Source organism: Talpa occidentalis, unplaced genomic scaffold, assembly GCF_014898055.3.
Source record: "Talpa occidentalis isolate TD23 unplaced genomic scaffold, MPIMG_talOcc4v2.1 talOcc4.2, whole genome shotgun sequence".
NCBI classification, from domain to species: Eukaryota; Metazoa; Chordata; class Mammalia; order Eulipotyphla; family Talpidae; genus Talpa; species Talpa occidentalis.
This window is the reverse complement of record NW_023602073.1, coordinates 91,568,333-91,594,227: the sequence shown is the minus strand read 5'-3', so window position 1 is coordinate 91,594,227 and position 25,895 is coordinate 91,568,333. Positions and strand designations below refer to the sequence as shown.

At 33.2% G+C, this 25,895-nt stretch overlaps 1 protein-coding gene across 2 annotated transcripts in view; it reads left to right on the top strand.

Annotated features, from left to right (window-relative positions):
* Positions 1 to 25,609, top strand: part of ME1 (malic enzyme 1) — a 133,099-nt gene extending 107,490 nt beyond the window's left edge. For both annotated transcript variants that reach the window (XM_037520026.2, XM_037520027.2), the window contains exons 8-14: positions 1,328 to 1,425; positions 3,233 to 3,346; positions 16,168 to 16,273; positions 17,568 to 17,710; positions 19,830 to 20,003; positions 23,085 to 23,183; positions 25,272 to 25,609. In XM_037520026.2, the coding sequence (XP_037375923.1) occupies positions 1,328 to 1,425; positions 3,233 to 3,346; positions 16,168 to 16,273; positions 17,568 to 17,710; positions 19,830 to 20,003; positions 23,085 to 23,183; positions 25,272 to 25,442 (905 nt within the window). In that variant the 3' untranslated portion in view covers positions 25,443 to 25,609. The remainder of the gene's footprint in view (positions 1 to 1,327; positions 1,426 to 3,232; positions 3,347 to 16,167; positions 16,274 to 17,567; positions 17,711 to 19,829; positions 20,004 to 23,084; positions 23,184 to 25,271) is intronic.
* The last annotated feature ends 286 nt before the right edge of the window (positions 25,610 to 25,895 follow it).

Below are 25,895 nucleotides of genomic sequence, written 5' to 3'. Positions count from 1 at the left end.
TATATTTTTACATTGGCTTACAGTTTAAATAATGCATATATGAGTTGCTTTTACATCATGCATGACTACATAGTTTGTGCTTTATTGCAATGGTGGCTCAAAATTGCAAGCACTTTTTCTCATAGTCTGCATTATGTTCCTAAATAAAAACATGCAGAAGACAAACAGGTCTTCAATAATTATTATTGTCAGCTTTTTTATGACTACAGTTTCCCCAAGAAAAAAAAGAAACTTTCTTTTCAAAAGATTGAAAAGAACAAATATACTGATGCTAAAACATTAAATTTGCCTTTGGTACTTGGCATCATAACACTTCATCATTGTATCTTTCATCTAATCAGTTCTAATCTATGTTTGTTTGCTTGTTTGTTTTAGCCAAATGAGAGTGTTTAAAGTTTACTAGGTAACTGAGAAGCTTAGGAATCATTGTAGGTAGAATGTAACTTTTGAGTAGTAAAATGTAGATACAGCTGGGAAGTACTGCAGCAGTTGCAAAGTTTTATATAAGACATGAGCCAGAAGTTGAAGTATGTAATTATGATCAAAGCAAAAGAACTGCTCTGTGATCTGTGAAAGTTTATTTGTAAAGTAATAAAATTAGAACTGGTGATGTTTCTATGGCCATTGGCATAAGGAGGAAAACTCAGTTTTTATCCTAATTAAGTTTTATCCTAATTTTGTCTAGCAACATTGTAATCAACCAGTGATTATCATAAGTAGGAAGACATTAAAGAATGCAATAAAATCAGATCTTAATTGCTATTAACATTGTTAATTTTTCGTATTGAAAATTAAAGCATTAAATTCCAAATGTAACAAAATATCACTACTACAAGCACTATTATTAACAAGCACTTACTGTGTGCATACTACTTTACATGGAAGGGATCAGTAATAGACTTCAGAGCCCCAGGGTGAAAGAATCTAATAGTACTTAGTACTCTTCTATAGTAGATAGTACAACTATATTACACACTAGAAAACTGATATATAAAACAGCTTATCTTCATTAATTCAGCTGGTAATCAGATTGAACTGTAATTCACATAATCCAAACCTCACACTCATTCATTGTATTACCAAAATAATACTTTTGGAAAGTTTTTAAGGACAGTAGTAGTGAGTCACATTCTAAAATATTGCTATCAGTAACCTGAGAATCTCACATCATAAACAAGTATGGAATCAGGCAATTACAGGTCCCTTTCTGTCCCAGTTAGCCTGCTATATGATCTTATATAATGATTTCAAGATATAAAAAGTTGAGCTTCAGAATTTGACAGGCTCTGTTGGAGGAGAACTCAAGGGTGCTTATTATTTGTTTCAGGAACAGCATCTGTCGCTGTTGCGGGTGTCCTTGCAGCGCTTCGAATAACCAAGAATAAACTGTCTGATCAAACAATACTATTCCAAGGAGCTGGAGAGGTATTTAATTTATATAATAATGTTCTCCTAAACTAATGAAACTAGAATTCATTTTAAGTATTCATTAATTCCAAGTTTGATGTTTTCTTTCAGATTTTTAGCTTATTGCAATTATAGGCTGTATTGAAATACCCACATTGAGTATTGATGTATATTAATTTTTCATAGGCAACATTAATACAGAGGTATACGTTTTCCTTTTTAAATTTGTAAGATTATCAAATATTGCCATAGGTCTTTGTCATGTATTGTTTATGGTGCCTCTACAGTAACAAAAATGTTTATAATGTAGTCTTGTATCTAAAAACACTTAAGTTATTATATCTAATGCTGACTTTAATTTTTTATTTTTCTATTTTGTAACAAATTTATTGAAGTGTAATGGACAAAGTAAAATGTATATATTTAAAATATACAATTTGGTAAGTTTGATGGTATATGTGGAACCTAGAAATCATCACCACAATGAAGAATATGAACATATCCCTTACCCACAAAGTTTCCTTATATCCATTTGTAATTTCTCTTGGCCCCAACTCCTGATATCCCCAGGCAACCAATATTCTGCTTTCTGTCATTTTCTCAAATTAGATTATACTTTTTCATATACTTATATTGCATCCCGTTCATATTAAAAAGAGCCAAAACATTTAAAATTTTTAGAAGGAAAAGGTAGTAACACAAAATTAGGCTGTTTTGTTATCCTTTTCTATACAGTAATCATTTGAAAGAAGATTCTACTTCAGTAATAATAATCCACCTCTAAAATAGAAATTAAAATTTCAATTCAGCTTGAGTATTTTACCAAAAAAGTACCTAAATCTATTTAGAATTATAGAATATAATAAAAAGAGAAATACTTTGTGGCTGTTAATATTTTAAGAAGTGTTAAATTTTCAAATTTAATGTGATTATGAATACATGTATTATATTGGTAGAAATTGTGTTGAAGTTACTTCTTAAAATTAAACAAAACACATGGAACTAGAACTTTAAAGCTAAGAAACAAATGTGAAAGTACTCAGAATGTAACTCACAAAATCATTTTCACATCAGAATAAAAAATCTGGGTTAAGTTACATTTGAGTATTTTATTTCTATAGATTGTTACAGGCTGTACATTAGTAAATTTCTTCTTTGAATTTCTGAAGAATTGCAATGCATTGCACAGACCTGTTCTTGACATTTAGTAGGGTGTTCATGGCTGAATGATTACAAATGCTACTGTTTGTCCCTGAAAAGATTTTGGAAATTTAACAAATTATCACAAAAATATGTCAAATGCCAGAGAAGTTGCCTCCTTTCATCTAACAAAATATTTCACAGTACTTTCTTTGTCCAAGTAAATAAATGCTTGGGAACACAATTTTTTTGGTCAATTTTATTCTGTTGCCTAATTGGTCCAGTTCTCACACAAATGACCAGGTTTCAGTCTTCAAATTCAATAGAGGAACATCACAATAAACAATACAGTCCAATAAACATGATTGACCAGTTTATTATTTTAAATTAAGTATTTTCTTGTTGAAACCAATATTAATTGTAGTAACAAGACTATTTATACCAACAATCAAGAATGTGACTTATAGCTAAATAGCAAGCCACATAATAGGGGTTCTGTCATAATAAGATGAGTAATTGTTACTTAACTCCATCCAAATATGATAAAAATACTTTACTCCCAAGATTAGTAGACAGAACCATTTTATATTTTCTTATTTTAGAAAAGACAAAATGGGGTGAAATGTAACTCCTGTTATTATTATGGAATCACTAAACATCTTTATTTTCTTAACGTCTGTCTCAGGCTGCCTTAGGTATTGCAAACCTGCTTGTTATGGCCATGGTAAAAGAAGGCTTAACAAAGGAGAAAGCCAGAAAAAAGATATGGTTGGTTGACTCAAAAGGACTTATAGTTAAGGTAAGAATTTGTAACTTTTTAAAAAATCTTTTTATTTATGCATACAAGAGGGTAGACCAGAGGTGCAGGGGGTGAGAGGATTCATCAGAGACAGAGTGGGAAGCAGAACAGGGAGATTGACTAAAATTCACTGCTGAGGGGACCAGCGGATGAGACAGGAGAAGTCTGCTGTGCCATGTGGGTCAGCTCGCTGATTGGGGATACTTGTGCTGCAGAGGCTGCAGATAGCTTCATAGTGCTGAGATTTAACCCCTTGTGCAACCAGGCAGGCCCAAGAATTTGTAACTTTTAAACAGAATAAAAATCAATATGCAATTCTGGATGTCCATCTTAAAGACTACTATTACCCTCATTCCTCAGCACTGTGTTAAAGAATAGCCATTGTACATGAATGACCATAGTGCTGATACTCTTCTCAATAAGCGAGAAAACTCTGGCTCAGCTATACAATCTGCCTTTGATGTGAATAGGTTCCTTCCAACTCTGGTTTATTAGTCCACTGAAATTAGTTTAGTTTCTGAGCAATCCAATTTGACACTGATGTTCATGAAACACCTAAGTATAATACCTTTCATTAAGAGCTACCTGTCAAATTGCATACTATCTAGAAGGAAAAAAAATGAAGTAGTTAGACTTTAACTTGCTATTTCTCTCAGCTAAATTCTTGAAGCTTTGAATGGGTACTCCTGAGAAGGGCTTTAATAAGCAGGCTGTTTTAATGTTAACTTGAGGTCCATTTCATCCCTTTAATAGAGACAATAGTATCTACTTCACAGAGTTGTTGTGAGAATTAAATAAGAGTAGGTATGTGACCATGTTGCTACACAATAATGAAGTATTACTACTTCTACCACCTATACACATTAGTCACCCTTAAACTGCTAGAAAAAAAGACACAGACAACCCCTTTTCTACATTAACAGGATTTTAAAATAACCAGAAATATGTAATGTCTTTGGGAATTTAGTATAGAAACAAATGTGAATAAGTACAAACTTTCTGGAAGACTCAAATATATCCGGAACCTTTAAAAGTTTATTATTCTGAGGAATAGTTTGCATTCTAAAAATCTATTCTACAGAGATAGAGATGTGAACAATATTTCATATACGAGAGTGTTATCACAGTATTATTTGCAATTGTGATGCATTTTATAGTATTAATTCTAATAGTGATATGCTTATCTAAAGGATAATTGTGAAATTAATTGTAGAATAGCCTTAGGACTACAGTTTATAGGCTTAAAATTGTTTTCAAGAGACTGTAAGTAACATGAAAGGATTTGCTAATATAATGTTAGGTTAAAAAAAAGCAAGCAAAGCACCAAGTTTTTTACACACACACACACACACAATGATATAGAAGGCCATTCAGTAGCTAAACTAATGTATATAATACATTAAATATATTTTTTTTATGTAAATTATAATATATAAATATTATATAATTTTCTATAATGATTTGAGATGTAATTGTATATATGTGATATATATTTTGCTCAAACTAAGTTGTATCTAAAAGTCATCAAAGGAAATACATAAAATAGATACTACTTTAAAATCATTTTAGTGTCTTTTTGCATATTCCAAATTATCCTTTGCGATCATGTTTCTTTAAAGCTAGAAAGCACTTATTTTTTAAAGTTAATAGACCATTTTTGCCTAAAATGAGGATATGTATGACTTTTTATAGCAAATGAGTAACTATTTATTAAGTGAAACACTATGTCTCATGAGTATCAAATACTAATCATTTTATAAATTTTATTAACTTGCATTATAATTGTTTGTAATATATAAAATATAGTTTTGAATTTCTTGGCTTAAAACATTGTTATTGCTTTGAAGTGTCAGCATAATTATAAAAAGTTGTGCACTGGTGGCTATTTGACAAATATTTTGGTCACCAAATAAGAATACTTACTTAATCAAATTGCCTATAGATCAGTTGTGATATTAGATTCCAGGAATACAATAAAGACCTTAATCTCACGAGGCTCCCAGCAGGGTGGGAAATCCCAAGGAAGCCAAGAATTACAATTCTTTATGAAAATGTTATGGAAATATATTCTTTTTTTTTTTTTTTTTTTTTTTTTTTAAATAAATTTTATTGTTATATTCCCCATACAATTGCAGCCCCCCCATTCTGACCCCAATCCCTCCCCTCCCACCCCCACCCCCTAAAAGTGTCTCTGGTTCATAGTTTTTGTTGATTTTGATTTTCACTTTCTTATAGTTATTCATTTTCCTGGTCCCTTATTTAAGTTTTCTAGATTCCTGCTATGAGTCTCACTCATAGCAGGAAATATATTCTTAATGCCAGGAACACACTGGAGATAATCTCCAAGTTGTACTAAAGAGAATAATGGAAATGCTCAGGAAGCAGCCTAGACAACATGTCTCTTCAAGTAAGTTTGAAAAGATGAGTTAGGAGTTTATCTGGAGTCTCTACAGACATCTTGAACTTCTTGTATCGCAAGCTTAAATAGAGAAATAGTGGTAAGTTCATTATGACATCTTGATTGAAGCTAAGGATCTTCATGCCTTCAAAGTCCTACTTTGTCCAGTACATAATTGATACTAAATGTTTTCTAAACAAATGATTTAGCTAATGAATGGCCTTCTAGTTAAAAGAAAAGCATTTGCAGAAGAAAATATTTTGGTATAAGAGATTTTTAAGGATTACATTTAAAAGGAGGAAATGAAAGGTGATAAAGACACTTCTAAATCCTGAAAATGAACAGTTGAAGAAATTTATACAAGAGGAGGTTTACCTTTTGTCACTCTGATGGCATGGTGGAGGGTGGATTGAAATGAGGCAACAGTGAGAAAAAGTAAATTATTGATAGTTACAAAGTTGAAGATTTCACATAAAAATGTCATTGGAAATCACAAAAGAAAACCACAACCATAGAATTTCATTCTTTAGTTTCCTAAATGTAGATCACCCCTAAGTAGAGCACAAATAAAATAAATAAATAAAAATTAATTGATAAATTAATAAAATTAATTGGAATGTGAAATAAAGCAGTGACCATGTGGATAAGTAAAAGAAGTTTGATTCAGTAGATATTTTGGAAATAGGATTGGCAAAGTTATTAACTGATTAATAACTTCGAAACCCGTTAAGTGTGGAGACAGGAGTTTTAATGAGAAAGGAATTAGCAAGGTTCCTTGGGTGTCTAGGTAAGTCATGTGACCACTAATGTGAAAAAGAAAAAACAAAATAAAGACTGCACAAGTTTAAGGGAAAGATATTGAGAATAGTTTTGGACTTAGCATGTTTAACATAGCTGTGCAGACACAGATAGAGATGTCCCGTTGGTAGTTGGAGATACTGGACTGACACTTAGGATATGATCTGGGTTGTAGATAAAGATTTGGGGATCATCAGCAGGTAAGTACTTGGAGCCATGGAAAAATCTATATAAATTTTGCTCTACTTAAGGGTGTTAAACATTTAGGAATCTAAAAAAAGTGAAATTCTATGGTTGTGGTTTTCTTTTGTGGTTTTTAGTGACATGTGAGATCTTCATAAAATCATATAGCGTTTAGCATCTGAAATAATTGTAACATAGACTTACTGAACTGAGACTCAGATTCCATGGATTACAGTATCTTTAAGATGACTGGGTATTTCTTGCTTAAACCTAATCACTCAGTGATTCTTATTTCAAGACTTTTACTTGCCAAAATAAACAATTGTATGTATTTTGCTTGCCAAAATAAATTGTTATGTTTTAAGAGGTTGCTGTATATTTAGTAGTTTGTGCACTTTTTAATATTGAAAGAATACATGGAATTCCAATTAATTACTTTTTCTTCAGTGGATTTTAAATAGTGAAATTTATTGCATTGAATTTGGTTGCAGAAACAGGAAATCTTAGAAAAACTAATAGCTTTCAAATTTATATGATTTTTGTTAACTTTTGTTCTTTGTACTTTTACAACTTCTCCTGAGAAACAATCATAATCATTTTATTAATTTTATTAACTTGCCAAGTAATTATTTATAATATAGAAGTAAATCAGAATTTTAATACAGATGTTTTATTAGTCAAGCTCCTTCCCTCCTTAGAGCCTTAAAACCAAGAACTGAAAAGTAAACTGCAAGGTCAGCTCAATTGTGTAGTTATATCATCATCAGGCAAGATATTTATTATTACATGTTTTCTGTTTCCACTTTTCATTTTCAGCATCACTATATTTTTCATCATATCTCATATTCATATGTGCAGTGGAATAAGTTTATGCTTTAAATATCAATATTTAAAATAATTTATCAATATTAGTAAAGTTGAAATCAATTATATGGTATATAATAAGTACTGATAGTATTTTAGTATTTTGTAATAAGAAAAAACTATTTAGCCAACTGGGCCTCCCCTGGTGGCTCAGTGGTTGAGCGCTGGGCTGTGAGGCTGCCCACAGCCTCTGCAGCGCTGGTTTGATCCCCCACCGGCGAGGGTCCCACGTGGCGCGCAGACCTCTCCTGCTGCCTACTGCTCCCCTCAGCATGTATTTCGGTCCTTCTGCCTGTTCTTCTCCCCGCTCTGGCACTGGTGAATTCTCTCGCCCTCCCACGCTTCTGACTGTATAAATAAATAAATAAATAAATCTTAAAAAAAAAAAAGAATTAAAAAAAAAAAAAACATTTAGCCAACTAATGTTAACACAATTTAATATAAATGAGGTAAAACAGGTTTAAAAGAAAATTAGAGAGATAATAAAAACAGTAGAGAACAGATGAAAAGGAACTTTGCCAGTGTGGCTGGTATTTGCATTTCACAGTAACTTGGAACATTTTCAGGAGGACAAGAAGCCACAAAAGAAAGCAATCCAGATTTAATCTATTTCTTAGATGCATTTTGGCTTTTATTAATAGATCAAATTAATACTAAAATATAAAGCTCAAAATAAAATGTAGATTATTAATACGTACCAAAAGGAGAGACTTAAGCAATCCCAGAATAAGAATGTAAACTGTTTTGAATACTGTTTGGATTTTAGTGTTATTTGCTCCATTTTAAATAATTTTGTTTTCTATTATTTTACTTTCATTTTCTTGGCTTCACAGTTAAATGTTTTCTCTCTCTAGAAAGATATGGTATATGAAGGTAATTCTTACGTTAAAAGGTAGTTTTGGCAATATATTTATTTCCTTTCTGAGAGTTTAATCTTTTAGAGTTAGGACTTGAAATGCCAGGCTGCAGAGAGTAGTTTTTCCTTTCCCCTGTGTTATTTTCAGAATTTCAGTCAATTATGCTAACGCCACTTTAAGAATGGTGGTTAATACCTTTCACACATTGTAGTTAAAAGAAAATAATAACTTCCAACTCCTAGTTTGAAACTTGGTGAAAAGTATTGGTTTGGAATTTTTCTTCCTCTTTCATTTCACATAGCATCTGAAGATTGTTTATATAGGTATTAAAAAAGAGCCATTGAAAGATTATATACACAAACCTATTAGGCAGTCAGAGAATTATGGATATCAATTTTTAACAATACAATTAAATATTGACAGAGTTAACCCCTACTTATCTTAAATGATGACCATGTTTCACCTCTAGTTATGTTCTAACATGGAAAATACTTTTGTCACATCATTTCATATCTTTTTTTTTACTTGTCCTGAGATGGTGAACATAGCTCCTAGCTGTTTAACAAACACACATACCTGCATTGCAAGTATTGTCATGAATTTTTTATTGATGGCTCTTGAAAGGCGCTGCATACAAATCCAAAGAGGGGCCAGATTTCTGATAAACTAATGACATGACAACAAAAACAGGCCAGAAAAACATTTTGGGCAGTTGTCCAAGCTGATATGCATTCAAGGCAGGCACTTGTGGGAAGAGTTCTTCTAGTGCCTGTGGGTAGGAAGGAATATGTACTTCCCAGTGACAATCTATAATTAATTTTTTATACCTATCCTAGTCATGGAATTCTAATCCCATATCTTGACATGCTTTGCCATTTATTTTCCTCAACCCCACCAGAAGGTATGTGCTTTTGAAAAAGGTAGTACAGCAAATTCCACTTAAGTTGTCAATAGGTTTTTAGAAACTGTGACTTTAAGTTAAATGACAGATTCTTGATATCATTTAGATCAGCATCTTTTGGTTATAGCACTGATGAGGAAAAAGAATATCTGACTGATGTGGTGTGATGCACCAGAATTCAAGGACCTGCTGTGATTCACTGTTGTTATCTATCTTTTATCCTGTAGAATCAGTAAAAAATAAGTAAGGAGGGGACATTAGAAAAATAATGATATTCCAAAAAAATTTCTCTCCCAAGAAGGGAGAATGAAAGGAAAAGAAATTTTCTATATCCATATCAAACTGAAACAGCTGGCATAAAGTAGATTGAGCTCAAATCGTATTTTGAATAAAGGAGGAAATGAGCCATTAATACAAAAAAGTTCAAAGGTAAAGGCAGTTGCTGTGATACTACCAGCTATAGAGGTCACATTCCCATAGTTTTAAAATAGAAACCAGATCATCATGTCAACTTTTAAAATGGTATAAAAAATTCTTAGGAGGTCTTTATTTTTGTCTTTCAATTCTTTCATTTTTGGCAAGTAGAGCCTTTCAGTAATGCTAATATTTCATTTCATAATTCTGGCTTCTTTCACTGTTCTCTCAGCATTCCTATATAACCACCAAGAATCAAATCTTAAGATATGAGACTGGGTATTTTATGTTTCTGATTAGATGGATGTCTTCTGTTCACATTCTGGCTTCAGAAACTGCCAATGTTGTTACTGTGATTAATAAAGTAAGAATTATATGATAGACGCATATATCTTTTCCTTGCATACAGTGTTTAGCTGTCTTCTTTCTGACTTGCTTCTTATTCCAGGAAATGTAGGGGGCCTAACCCACATTAGATATTTTTCAATTTATCTCAAGTTGTCAGTCAAAAAAAACCAATAGAAATCTGTGATTGTTAATACACATTATTCTACAGCTTTCCTTCTTTAGAACTCATCATTTTATACTTTTTAAAAAACATATGCTTTTAAAAATGTATTTGGCAGAGATCTGATTAATCATTTGGTGCATTGATTCTCAACACTGGCTAATCATTCTAGTTACTTGGAAAGCTTCTCTCTCTCTCTCTGATATTTCTGTCTAACTGGGCTGCTATTTTTTACTTTTCTAAATATCATTAAAAGTTTTCAAGTAAATTTATTTGCTGTTGGTTATTAGAGGGCATTTTGCTGCTAATTGTTTATTCATGTTCCTAGTCAACAAAATTAATCACAAACTAATGATATATTGACAGTAAAATATCAACAGTTGGGAGCATGACATTGTAAAATACATCTAAATTTTGAAAATTTTGCTGTTTTGGATAATCTGGGACACTGCACTCCAGAAAATATTTTGCATTATTGCATTAAGAAAGTGAAGATTATGTCTCTCTTATTTTTAAGTATTCTACATCTTAACATTTCATTTCGCATTATAAGTTTGTAGGTCCACATTCAATGTAAACAGATGCTCTTACTTACATGCTATTGTTAGCTATTCTGTTCATATCATACCAGGTTGAATTTGGTTATCTCACTGTACTAAAATCATCTCTAAAATTTTTATGCCCCCAAATTTTCTCTTTTGGGACACTACTTCTTGGCTTGGCATTCTAATGAAAATGAACAGATTTATGTTTTTAATGGAGGTCATATGTAAATTTATTTTAAACCATATTCCAGAGGCAGTTTGGATATATGTTCATTCCCGTGTTATTTGTTAGTAGTTGAATGGTCAAGAACTGGTTTTTTCCACAGGCTGGGAACACGCAGATGCTTTCAGCAGGCATTCACTGTGAGCTTCTAGTTCCATTTTATGCTATTTTGCCATGGATTGTGTGGAATCTTACTTTTGGTGAGCCCACACATTTTTTTTAAATAAGCAAATTGGTGACATATTTTCCTCTAAAAACTACTTTTAGTATTTTCTGTTATTATACCATAGTAATCCTAAAAACTTACTAAGTATTCTTTTCTCTTACAATTTTTTCACTTAGTTTAGGGTTTTTTCTTTCTGTTTCAAATAAACCACAGGAAAAGACTAATTATAACATTTTGCTATTATTAAAGGAAAAAACATGATGCTGGAATGCATTAATAAAACACTGAAAGCAAGATAGGTTGAGACCACCACAAAACAGGAGATTCCTCAAAAACTCATTACTATTAATGCCATATAATCCACCTATTCCACTTCTGGGTATTTATCTTAAGACGGTGAAGATGATAATTAGAAAAAATATGTGCACACCTGTGGTCATTGCAGCTTTATTTATAATAGCCAAGACATGGGTATAGCTTAAGTGCCCACTGATAGATGATTAGATAAAGAAAATGTGGATAAAGATGTAGTAGATATATATGTAATCGAGAACTCTTCAGCCCTAAATGAGAGATGGAATCTTGCTTTTCACAACAATGTGGGTGGTCACTGAGAGGATTATACTGAGTGAAATAAATCAGATGGAGAAAGAGAAATACCATATGATTTCATTCTATGTGCAATATAAAGAAACAATGCAAATGAACAAACAAGACAAAACAAAAACAAAATCTTAAATTCAGTACACTGGTTGAAAGTTACCGGAGAGGATGGAACTTGGGGGTTTGGGTCAAGTTGGTAAATATGTAAAGGGGGATAACACTATGGTGGTGGTGGTTGGAAACTAAATTTTTGGTGGTGATCATAATGTAGAGTATATAGATGATGAGTTATAATGTTGTGCATTAGTAAAGGATCTGCAGTTGCTGCTGACTCAAGAATGAATAGCTCAGCCACAAACAGGAAAGTTGTCAAAAATGGTAGATCCCACCACCTGTTAGATGTGAACTAGATGCTAGAGACTAACATGCCTGCCTTGGAGGGGGGGTGTGGAAAAACCCACCATAAGCTTTCAGAAGATCCATATAGCCACCACTTTATAAGACACATGTCTCCTTCAGGACCATGTGAAAGTACATCAGGTGGATGAGTGCCAGATTTAAAGGGAAAACCTAGGTGCAAGAGTCTGGGGCATATAGTTTAGCCTTTAGCCTCAAGAGTACAGAAAGTAATGCAAGAAGCAATTTGTAATTCTGTACTAATTGCCATGTAGGACCTTAGGTAGGTATTTGTATAGTTTCTTGCTCTTATAGCTGCAATGGAATATATGCATTTCTAGGAAGGACTAAAAAGCCACAAAATTATGTTGTATTCTTCTAGAATACTGGAAATGGAAAGTATTTCAGAAAATATCTTTCCCCAAGCTGCTAGTTTACTTAGTGAATGTTCTAGAAATTTCAATATTTTTTTAAGTATGAAAATAGTCATGAATTTCAGCTTTTATGCTCACTGCAGAAATAGTTAAGAAATAATTTAGTGGGCCTCCCCGGTGGCGCAGCAGTTGAGCGCTGGGTTGCGAAGCTGCCCGCGGCCTCTGCGGTGCCGGTTCGATCCCCGGCTGCTCCCCGGCCACCGGAGGAGGGTCCCGCATGGCGCGCAGACCTCTCCTGCCGCCCGCTGCTCCCCTCAGCAGTGTACTTCAGTCCTTCTGCCTGCTCTGCTCCCTGCTCTGGCTCTGGTGAATTCTCTCACCCTCCTGCGCTTCTGACTGTACCCAGTGCATGTATAAACAAAACAAACAAACAAACAAATAAATAAAAAAAAAAAAAAAACATGCCTCTATAAAAAAAAAAAAAAAAAAAGAAATAATTTAGTCAGGTAAATACAATAGCAGCCAAATATTTCCATATTTTTATTTGCATTCATAACCAGTTTTTTTTCTTTCTACTAATGCAGGATCACTTTTTTTTTTTTTAACCAAATAACTAAGTAAGAATAAGGACAATGAGGTAGCAGATGGAATGCAAAAGCTTGCTTTCAATAAATCACTTCAGGAAAAAGAGTCTCTTATTCCCAAAGCAACAGATGGGAACAACAGTGAATTAAAGGAATGGACTATATAATCAAAATTAACATAACTCCCTGTATTTGTCAGCTAATGTTGTTTTGTTAAAAGTCACAAATCTCAGTGATATACAGCAACAATTGTTTCTCACACACCTGAGGTAAAATGGGGTAGATATGGTGTTGACTACATGACTGAGACACAGGTTGGGTCAGTCTAGATCTGTTTCTCAAGGCTTTCCGTATCCCTGGACCAGCAGGCTATGCAGGTTAAATACTTTTAAAGCAACAGCAAAGGTCCAAGACAGCAAACAGAACTACTGATTCCTCTTAAGGACCAAGCTTGTTACTGGCACCCTCATTTCAGCTCACATTTTATTTACCAAAGCAATGCCCATGGTTATATCCAAAGAAAAGGGATAGGAAAATGTATTCTGCCTTTTGTGGAAGAAACTGTAAAGTTACATTGCAAAGAGTATTGACATAGGACAGTGATGATGAAGAATCAGGGCCAACTGTTTATCTTCCACTTCACTAATGTCAAAGTCTGAATTTTCAGCATACTTGGGGATGGGTGGAATTCTGTGGGGCCCCAAATACCTCTTTGTCTTCTCACTTGTGGCCATGTTTTAAATGCTATGGTGATGGCTTGTTAATCTCTCATTGAAATGTAAATGAAATAAATTATCCAGCTATGAAACTAAGAGGTAAGGATGGGGGAACCAGTTAGTCCCCAGGAATTTAGTGAGAATTGTAAAGATTTCACTATTTTCATAGACTTTTATATTAATAGAAGGTAATTTTACTGATAAAAATATTGCCTTATATATACATGAGATGAAATATTGAGATTATTTACTATTATTCAAAATCCAGTCTAGGTTTACAACAATTATATGTTGTTAGACCTATGACTCATTCAAAAAAGGTTATGATGATAGATTTAGTGAACAATTTAATGCTTTCTTATGAAAGTGCTGCTGCAATCAGGACAACCGATGAAGTTCTCTGCCATTAAGGAAGACTCAGAGTCTAAATGAAGTTGCAATGAGGGGAGGCTGGGGAGCGTGCCATCGAAAGCAGCTCTGCCTTTCACTCTCCCAGCCCAAGCTTTTATTGAAGATATGAACAAAGGAACAAGAAAATAGCACACAATTGTGTTTTTGCTTATACAGATTAATAAATTACTGTTGAAAACAAGTTTTCCTGGTTAGAAGGGAACATGCGCAGAAGCCAGTACATCCTCAGACAACAGGAGTCAATTCTGGGAAGAAGTTCTGTTTGCAGAACTTCTAATGTCCCGGAACTCCCTATGCAGAGTAAACAGATGTATTCCAAAAACTCCAGCTCCCTTTAGGTCAGCAGGCTCCCAACAACTGGAAATTGAATTTATATGATTCTTATGAATGGCTTTGATAAACATGAACAAGAAAATGAACTAACGATATTCAACTTAATGTTACTAGAGATTAGAGTGTTCCCTCAAAGTGATTATGAAGCAGTAAGTTTCAACTTAGATTCGAATGAATTAAATATAAGTAAGAGTATTTTTCATAGTCTCAGAAGTAGTATATTTTGATGTATACGGAAGAAAAGGTAAGATGATAAGTAACTTTTTAGAACGTAGAAATGACTAATGGTGAATTCCTTTTGTAGGAAGCTGTTTCTTCTACTGACATGTTCCTAATCAAAAACAATGATACAGAAATAGCACTTCACATCAGACTACAAGAAAGCATACCAAAATTATAAGTGCTTGACTTACCATTTTTTTCTTTTCACAATAATTTTAATTGCAAAAACTAACATTAAACTGTTAAAAACCAGGCATCATGCTAAGTGCTTTAGATGTATCATTTAATTTAATCTTTACTTGATGAGGTAGAAATTCTTATTTTACTAATGAGGAAACAAGTACAGAGAGGTTCATTAAGTTTCCAATTATCTATAATTCACATGTATTGCTTTCAAAAACAAATGAAATAATAACCTTTAAAGCAAGAAAATTGTACCGTCTTCAGGATTAACAGTTTCCAAGCAATCTGAAGTAGAACATTTGTAAATCTTTTTCTCCAGGGCTATACTGTGTTGTATTATTGGATAGAGTGAGTTCCAGTATCTACCTTGGCAAGTGGTTTAACATTTTGGAGCCTCTGTTTCCTCATTTGAAATGACTCTATTTATATTTTCTATACTCAGAATTGTTGAGGGTGTTGAAAGAAAGATGTAAAAACAATGTGTAAATTATAAAGTATCATGTAACATTATGTAGGGATTTATTACATAGTTAAAATCCTAAAAAGTTGCAGCTAGACTATTTTAATGACATATTGCTTAGATAAGGCATAGACATTTATGGCCAGAACATTAGAAATAAAAATATATAATGCTAGTGCTTATTCAGAAAATCAAACTGATATAAATAAGGTATCAAGTTTCATTCTTGGTGGTATATTGGTACAATGGTAGTGCTATAGCTAAAGACAACCTACATTCTAATTTTAACACAAATAGTGTTTAATAAACACAAGTAATATATAGTAAACTATATTTGGATAACATCTAGCATTGCCATTTGTTAATACCAGTTTCTCACCAATGCCTGTAAAATTAGGATTTTTAAAAATTGAAACAAGTAAGGGAAAGAGTTTATTTTTGTTCTCTCTTATGTTCCCATTGCCTAGAATATTGTCTGAGACAAATATTTGCTGAAAGATTAAATGATATAATACTCCAGTAATTAGAGAAGAGACTTTAGAGAGCAGCTGTAACACATAATACATAAAAATGTGAAGCATAAATACTGGTAATATGTTAACATGAAATATGTTAATATGCAATTTCTTTGGCTCACATATGTTTAACAGATTTATTATTTCTTCCTATTTGCTTAACTTAGGGACGAGCTGCCCTAACAGAAGAGAAAGAAGAATTTGCCCATGAACATGAAGAAATGAAGAACCTAGAAACCATTGTTCAAAAAATAAAACCAACAGCCCTCATAGGTAAACTGCTTTTCCTTCCCTCCTATAACCCCCTTTGTTAATCTATTTTGACCTGATATGTGTTCTTGTTATTGCTTTTGGAGGCATAATTAAGCTTTTTCTAATCTTTGGAATTTACTAACAAAATTACACATTCCTGAAGCAACAGTACACCAGAGATACTTAGATGTGTGAATCCAGTGCTTACTGATCTCAGCTGAAGCATGTGATGCCCTCGATTAACTGTCAGCCTAGCAAGTTCAGCACTTATACCAGGCGTGATTGCTCCAGACAGACAGTGTTTCTTAATCAGGAGTCATTTTGACCTCAAGGAAACATTTGGCAATGTCTGGATATGTTTTTGGTTGTCACACTGGGGTAGCAAGAGCTGGTATGGGAAGAGACAGTACTACTGACGTGTGGGCGGACTAGGGATGCTATGCAGCATGCTATTATGTCCAAGAGACATGCCCCTCATGGAGCCTACCCAGCCCTAAATGTGAGTACTTGCAAGGCTGAGAAGCCCTGAACTAGAGCCGCCTTTTGGAGAGCAAGCGTATTGGACTTATCTTTCCATTCCTCATACCACTTAACACAGTAACTTATACATTTCGTGGACACAGTAAAGTGTTCAAAATGGATTTTAAAAAACTCAGGAAGGTGTGGCACTCTATCCCTTATTTAGTATCATGTTTTTGCTAAAAGCTCTTATGAAACAGATGACAATGTTGAGAGTAATGCTGATAACCATAATGAGAACAGATGCCTACACCATGATAGGAACTGTATAGTAAGCCTTTATTGTTGTTTCCATTAAATATAGTCTATCAGGAATCTTATTCTTTTTTCATTTCCATTTTGCTAATTACTGTATTCCTCTGATTGATAAGATTATTTCAATGAGCGATAATTTTAAAATTGAATTAGATGATTGTGATAGTGTCATCAGTGGTTTGTAAAACAGAATTACTTTATAGCTTGAGAGATTGAAATATATACTAGAATCGGTTAGAAAGAGAAATTAGACACATTTTAATTTCTTGATGTAAATACCTGTCAAAATTCTTAGTGATTATTAATGAAGTATATTATAAATTAAATGCTTTATCTGTAATTTCAAAATAGATACTTGTAGATTTGTAACCCAAAATGTTATTAACAGTTATTTCTTTTTTCACTTTAATATAAATATTCCATATTTTTTTCAGACTACTAGAAAATGACCTAATATGTCTCACTGTTTTATTGGGCATGGTCTTCTTGGATTAATCAATCATTGATAGTCCTATTTACTCATTTCTCATTTCTACATTAGGAGTTGCTGCAATTGGTGGTGCATTCTCTGAACAAATTCTCAAAGATATGGCTGCCTTCAATGAACGGCCTATTATTTTTGCTTTGAGTAATCCAACTAGCAAAGCAGAATGTACTGCAGAGCAGTGCTATAAACTAACCAAGGTAAAGCAAAAGTACTAATGATATTTTCATAATCAAATTTTGATTATTTATAGGGAAGCCCAGGATATCTAAGGTACTACTACCTTTAAAAACTATACAATCAAGTTTGAAAGAAAAGTGAACAGGTCAGAGGAATAAGAGATACTCCCTTTTCTAGAATATTGTATAAATTCTCTTTTTCAATAAAAGAAGATCAACTTTTTCTGCTTTACTGATAATTTTCCTCAAGTGGTATGGGAATAGCTAAGATTTAAACATACAATTTAAATAAAAAGGAAAGAGTGTGATTTTAGATGCTTATTAAAATAGTTTTTAACTAGCTATTCTCAAACACTGAAACATGCAGTATAAAAACCACAATCTAATTTTTGCTTTGCTAAATCCTGGGTTTGGATTTTGATGCCTGGGTGGAGCATTTGGGCAGCTGTTTTGACATCCAGCCAGTTTGGGATAGGAGTCCTCAAAGCTTCCATAATTTACTGTTCTCAGAAAAGTGACTTATTTTATACTATATTTGTATTAACATATATTTCACTGATTCATTGACAAGAGGATTTTTTTCTCCTCAGAGACTTGAAAATGTTGTTACAACAAAATAGAGTTTGAGTCAGATTTACTAACACATTTTTGGAAATAAGTCCAAAATTAACTAGAAGCGATAAACATAACACAAATTTATGTCACTCTGTATGAATCCGAACTTTGACTCCACTATTTAAATATTATTTTCTTAAATACTTTTTTACTGGAATTAATGAGATTTAGCAAGGAGCTAGCTAATCCATTGCTTATCTCTCCTATTTGGTATGGCATCAATGTCCCCAGTAATTTCAGTTTTTATCCCATATCTAGATTGGGTAATTTGCCTCATATTCTTTGGTAGTCCTTAAATCCTCAGAGACAAAAAAATCCTCTGAATAGTAACACAGTTTTAGCATGATGCGTTGTACATAGTAGGCACATAGTAAGTAGTTTGTCTTGGTATAGCCTATCTGGCCACAAGAATTTATAGACTTGCCTGTAACAGACATAAGCAAAGCTAGCCAAATTTATATAGTTGTGTTTTTAAGTTTAAAAGAATCTGATATACATAGTCTAAGCTCTTTCTTATAATCTTGCCCAGTGTTTACGTAGTTATACATAAAGTTGTGTCATTTTTGAGGCCAAAAATTTAAAGGCTGTTTGAAAGAATTACACAACAAGAAAAGGCTGACCTGTTGCTGGATGTTGCGTCTCCTCTGCTGCAAGCACAGGTGAATGGTCATTAGGAGAGATTAAAAGTACCACATATTTAAGATTATTGAAAAGTTATAATTTTATTATGAAAAGTTATAATTAAACCAGAAATAGTAAGGAAATGTTTCCTTCTCACATTAAAAGTCCATTTATGTGAACATGTTTAACTATTTAGTGCCATTCTTATTTAAAATATGATGATTATAAAACAATGGAAAGGAAGAGTTGGGGGGAGAGAGAAAAATAAGCACATGTATGATGTTTTGGTCTCTTTGCAAATATAATTTTCAAAGCTATATATAACAAGTAATATATGTTAAGTAATAATTTAGTTATAGTGGAAAGCTGCTTCTAATAAAATGTTTTGTCTCCTAAACGAGCTGAAGGTATAAACCTTATTTGAAAATTAAACCTAATTTTGTGCCAAGAACAGTAGTGTCTTAATAGGTACCCAGAGGAGGATTTCTATTTTTATCCTCTTGTATGATGAGAAGAGATTACCTCATATTATAAAACTTTAACTTTATAAAAGGGTAGATCATTTGTTAAAAATGAATGTTAGCTTAATATCATTGTTGTCATAACAGATTTATGGATTGGACCATTTCATCCAGAGAACAGAATGGTGGTCTCAGGAGTATCATGTGCTTTGCATACTTCTTCTAGGGGTAGAAAGTAGAATAGAGAACAGTAATAATCACCCACTCCAGAATTTATTGCCAACATCGTAAAAACTTGTCCAGACTTAGAAAGGAGTTAATGAAAAAATTAAATTTTTCTTAAATGCTCAATATATTATTAGTTCTGTTATGACATATATGCATATATATATATATATTTAAATATCTTGCTTTTTTAAATTAGTCCTGTGTCTGTGTTGTAGGGACGTGCAATTTTTGCCAGTGGTAGTCCTTTTGATCCAGTCACTCTTCCAAATGGACAAACCCTGTATCCTGGTCAAGGCAACAATTCTTATGTGTTTCCTGGAGTGGCTCTGGGTGTTGTGGCATGTGGATTGAGACACATCACAGATAAGATTTTTCTCACTACTGCTGAGGTATCGTAAAATAGTCCTATAAATATGCTACAAAATGCCAAGTGAGTTTAGTGGCGTTATCTCACAATTTCTTTATATAGCATCTCAGCTCACTCCCTAGGAAGTATGAAGTGCGAAGAAGAAAGCTTTCCCAATGGAGAATATGGGGTGGATGAGGGTAACAGGTTCATTTTAAATCACTAGTTAAAGATTATTCTTCAATAACAGGTAGAAAATTACATTCTGATTTCCTTAAAGGCACCCTTTTTACATTCTCACACTTCTATTCTCACACAACAATCAGACAATTAAAAATTTTGTTTCCAAATGGTGATGAAGTGGTAAATATTTTTCCATTGATGATCTTCCTAAATAATGGCATTTTGAAGGTTTGAAATGATATAGTGAGGAAATATTTGTCCTGTAGTGCACAATGCAGAAAACAGAAACCAGTGAAGTATTTAAGCAGAAAGGAAAAGGTCAGTTATGGGCTTTAGTGTGGACTTTCAGCAAAGATTCTCAGTATCATAGAGCAGACCCACTAGGGAAGCTGTGTTCAGCTTCTGTTAAGAACTGTGAAGGATGCTGATACTCAATAATGCATACCTGACATTTATATGCTGTAATGGTTACTTCAATAATAAATTTAACAAAAGAAGAACTATAAGGGATCTGAAATTTTACCCGACTTGAAAGCTAATAAGTTAGCCAGTCACAGTTTCATAGATGCTGACAAAAAAGACACAAAACTCTTACATCAGAGACACAGGGCTTTCTTTATTCATGAAAAAAGAGCTACAGGTTCCTGTCAGTTCACCTTCAAACCTGGGGTGGGTGGGAGAAGTGGAGGGTTGTGATACAGTAACTGGGTGTATATTTGTAAAATCTTGAGTTTTTGATAATCAGATTGTTCATCTAGTTGATATGTTATAGTAGGATGTAATTCATGAGTGAGAAATTTGTGTTTTTTTCCCTCTTAAAATTAAACCACTATATAATATTATAACAGAACTGAACCAAATAAAAATTGATTAATCAAATATTTTTGTCACATAAACATGATATTCTTTCCTTTGTAAGAAGTGACTCTCAGAGTACAGACAAAGACTTTTATGTTAGTGCTGTGATCTAAAGTTGTATAAATCCCACTGTTTGGTGCCTGGTGTCATTCTGTGAGAGTAGAGATCTTAGGCCATACTGTTCTACTCCTTTCTCTTTCTTCAATGCATTAAAAGCATGACCACTGGTGTCTCGGAGTTTCTTTAACTCAGAAAATCTTGTTAAACATAAGTAGATGTTTAGTGACTTAAGACATTTTTAAAGTTGTGCTTACATTAAGAATATTTAAAAAAAAAGAATATTGTAATTATGTTTTATAATGGACACATCAGAAGAAGAAAAAAAAAATCTTTTACTCAAACAGCCTGTTTTCCAAATAACTCCAGCACCCTCTAGTGACAAGTTTCATGAAAAAACACTTTTGTATTTATTATACTATGCAGGAAAAGTAATAATCACTACTAAAAAACTTCAAAGAAATAAAAATATGACAATGTCAATAGGATTATTGTTTTCATGGTTAGTGATTGCTCTGGATAAATCTTGCCTTTCTACTGGTTTTCTCTTAGACTTCAACACAACATCACTGTTTTTCATACCACTTCTTTGTTTCCTTTGTCTTTTTATACCTTTTACCTAAGAGTTTTTCTTCTATTATTCACTTTTCTGTCTTCACATTTTTCTTCCCTTTTTTCTTACACTTTCAGAAATATCATCCATCCATTCTCTTATTCTCATTATCTTAATTTTTTTCTTTTGACATTACATTAGTTTGCAAAACTATACATTTTAGGAAAACAGATTCACACCTCTTCAAATGAATGTTGCCACACACATTCAGGTGCATGCCCACTGCCAAAGTGCCAAGAGCCCTCCACCACAGTCCACTGGACCACCTTCCGCTTTTGCTCCTACCCTGCTTCCCCCTCTGGTAACCTCAATTCTGGAGTTGGATTCCAAAGGCTTGTTTTACTTTAATTTTGTCTGTTCCATTGCTTTTTTTCTTTTTATTCCATATATAAGTGTAATCGTCTGGTATTTGTCTTTCTCCTTTTGATTTATTTTGATCAGCACAATCCCATTCTGTTCCATCATCCATGTTGTCACAAATGGAGAGTTCATCTTTTTTTATTTTTTACCTAAGTGGTATTCCATCATGTATATACATCACACCTTTACCTACTTACCCATCGCTGGCCACTTAGTTGTTTTCATACGTTGGCTATGTAAATGAGGTTAACATAGGAATGCAGATATGTCTTCCCCACTATTGCACTTTTTGAAAAAGCACTTTATTGAGGTGTGATTTTTATACAAAAAGCTGTACATATTTAATACTATAACTTGATGAGTTTGGAAATAACGATGCTGTAATATAACCATCACCTGCAAAGGATTTTTCCACCCTCTTCATCCTCATCATTTTTATTATTATTTTGTGCCAGTGTGTGTGAACATTAAATGTAAGATCTATACTCTGAAAAATTTTAATTATATACCATTGGATTTTAGAAATAGGGAATGGTTTGGCAACAATTACTGAGGCCTAGTTAGGCGATTCATATTATCCACAATCTGTGCAAAATTGAAATTCTACTTGAAGTGTGACTCTGAAATAGCATTCTCAGTCTCGGGTTTTACCTCCTGTGCTAATATGAGCTGGGAGTAATTGCATGATGAGCCTTGGATAGTTTCGCTCCTTTCCTTCAGAGTGCTTTTCATAACTTCTATTATCATGTGTCTTTGCTGCTGTGTCCCTGTTCCCCAAGTGTATCAAATGGAAAAACTGCCCATATTTCAGGTATAGTAGGAAAGAAACTGAATAAAGAGGAAATCCAGAATCTTTTACCATCTTTTTCACTAATTATGTTATTCACAATTTCTTGGGCTCATTTTTTTCCATCGATAAAGGGGTAAATGGAATTAGATAATCACATTCATGTAATATTTCTATACTTGACCATATATGTTACCATTCACCTTTTTATTGTCATAATCAGCACATTGGTGTGAAGTATAAACATTTTTCTTTTTGTTTTTAAGGTTATAGCTCAGCAAGTGTCAGATAAACACTTGGAAGAGGGCCGACTTTATCCTCCTTTGAACAAAATTAGAGATGTTTCTCTGAAAATTGCAGAAAGGGTAAATCCATTTTTGTTCAAGCCTCATTAATTTTCCTTACTTCTATTGCTAAACATGTGTTTTTAGATACTAAAAATTCACTGCCTTGAAATGTGTATCAACTAATACATCAGAAGTCAGATAAATGAGGCCCAGTGCCTCAGCAGAACTTTGGAACTATTTTTTTTTTTTTTTGATCCTTATAAAGGCGTGGAAGAATTGAGCTGAATCATTATATTCACTGTCATTCTTTTGCATGTTCCACAACTTAAATAATTTGCTAGGGTGTCTTCTCAGCTAGGTTTTCCCCACACCACCTCTTAAAAGTTATTTTCCATGTCATATTTGTGATAGTCATCAATAATATATTGCCACTGCGGTGGATCTGTAATCCCCTGCCTGTCTGTGTCTCTGTGATAAGTGGTATCATAAAGATCACAGTTGATAATATTTGGGCAGAGGGCAAAACTCTGAGGACACAGAACTTGAAGCTGTTGGGGTGGTAGATGAGCCATTGAAGGAATTAGCTAAGAAGAACATAGAGGCAGGGATATTTTCTATAAATGACATGAGAGAGAAATTTTTTTTTCAATATAGTTACATTAATTTGCTAGGTCTGCCTTAACAAAATACTACAGATTTGAGTAGCTTAAACAACAGAAATTTATTTTCTCACAGTTCTGGATACGGGAAGTCTAAGATTAAGGGGCTGGAGGTTTGGTTTTTTTTTTTTTTTGGAGCTTGCTCTCTGTGGGGCCCACTATTACAACTTCATTTTAACGTAATGATGTTGTTAAAAGCCATGTCTCCAAATAAAGTCATAGTCTGAGGGGTGCAAGTTAAGACATCAACATAGGATTTAGGGGTTGAGACATAGTTCAGCCTATAACAGTAGTTATATGTTCAAACTAGGGTTTTATAATCTCAGCACTGTGCACATTTTGGCCCGGTGCATTTTTGTTGTGAGAATTATCCTGGGCATTCTAGAATGTTTAGCTATATCCCTGGCCTCAAACCACCAAATTCCAGTAGCCTCTGCATAGTTGTGACAGCCAAAAATTGCTCCAGCAATTGACAAATGTCCCTTTTGGGTCAAAATTGTTCTAGAAAATCAAAACTATTAGCAAGTTTGTCAAACAATACAGGATTTATATATTATTATCTATCTTGTTGGTTAAGGGTAGTTTGTTAAAAAATCCAAGTAATACTTCAAAAAAATCCTTCAGAAAACTTCAGAAAATCTTAGTTATTTATGAAAGAGTATATTCATATTCTAGTAACTTGTATCTGCTCATTATTAACCGATGGAGCAGCACATTATCATTTTTCTCAAAGGAAATTAAGGAAGGGAGAATGTTTGACAACAAGAGAAGTTAATTTGAGTTGATAAAAAGGAAAATTAGTGTTCTTTTCTCTGATTAATTGCAATTTTCTCAGTAGAGTGATGAGAGCCAAATAAAGACTTGTCAAGGGTAAGATTTGATGATGCCTGGTGAGAACTGAGAGGAAGATTTTGTTGTTTTTAAATAAAAGGATGAAAGCATAGCAATCATAGTCCCGATTAAGGTTAGGAAAAGCATGACTTCACAAGAGACAACAAGGAAAGGAGGAGCCAGCTCAGAGGGTTCTGCAGGCTGGGAACTAGAATGTGAGTGTGATACAAAGACAGACAGACAGGAGAGTCCATGGTTCTAGCAAAAACATTGAAACTGTGGGGTGAGAAGGATCAGGCAACCTGGAACATATGCTGGAGAGATTTTGTAGGCCAGCTTATCAGAAATATTCATATATATTTTGAGTTAATTATCAGACAGGACATGTCAAGACTTTCGCTATTAGATTATCTGAGAAATTCTAATATGATCTGCCTTGAATAAATTTCTACTATCCTTTCCTTTGTTGCTGATGTAGTCTCCTCTTGTTATGTAATTTATAACTGCACTTTCACTTTATGCATTCTTTGTATGTGTGTGCTTTTGTTATAATAGAGTTAATTTAGGGGGAGGTAACTAGATAACATGTAAATTAAAAATTAAAAATTTGAAACAGACAAAAACTTATGACATGATTCAACTGTTCATTAATATAATTTTCTCTTCTGTTTTTTAGATTGTGAAAGATGCATACCAAGAAAAGACAGCCACAGTCTATCCTGAACCCCAAAATAAGGAAGCGTTTGTCCGGTCTCAGATGTATAGCACTGATTATGATCAGATTCTACCTGATTGCTATTCTTGGCCTGAAAAGGCCCATGCAATACAGACCAAACGTGACCAGTAGTATAGTAGTGGACCTTTCTAACTGCATTAATGAGATCTTGAAGTATTTCATAATTTTTAAATATTGGAATCTTTTATAATGATTCAGAATAGGATAGATTAGGATAATTATGCTTTAACAATCTAAAAATTTATGAAAAACATTAATACACTTTCAGGTAAACATCAGGCTAGACAATTTTGCTTCACTAACTTTCTGATTATTTATGGTTTCTGTCTTAATCATTTTGCCCAAATTATCTATAAGAGCTACTGTACCTACTACTGAGAAATACATAATTTTTATACAGGGAACTAATGGGAAGACCAAAAGTAGTAATAAATTAATATGATCATCATTAAAACCCGTAATTCTTTTGTTGACCGTTTTATTAAGATCAACATTTTTTTTTTTACAAAGATAGAAATGAATTTAGGCATAGGTAAACTTTTGCTAAACAGAAATACTTATTTG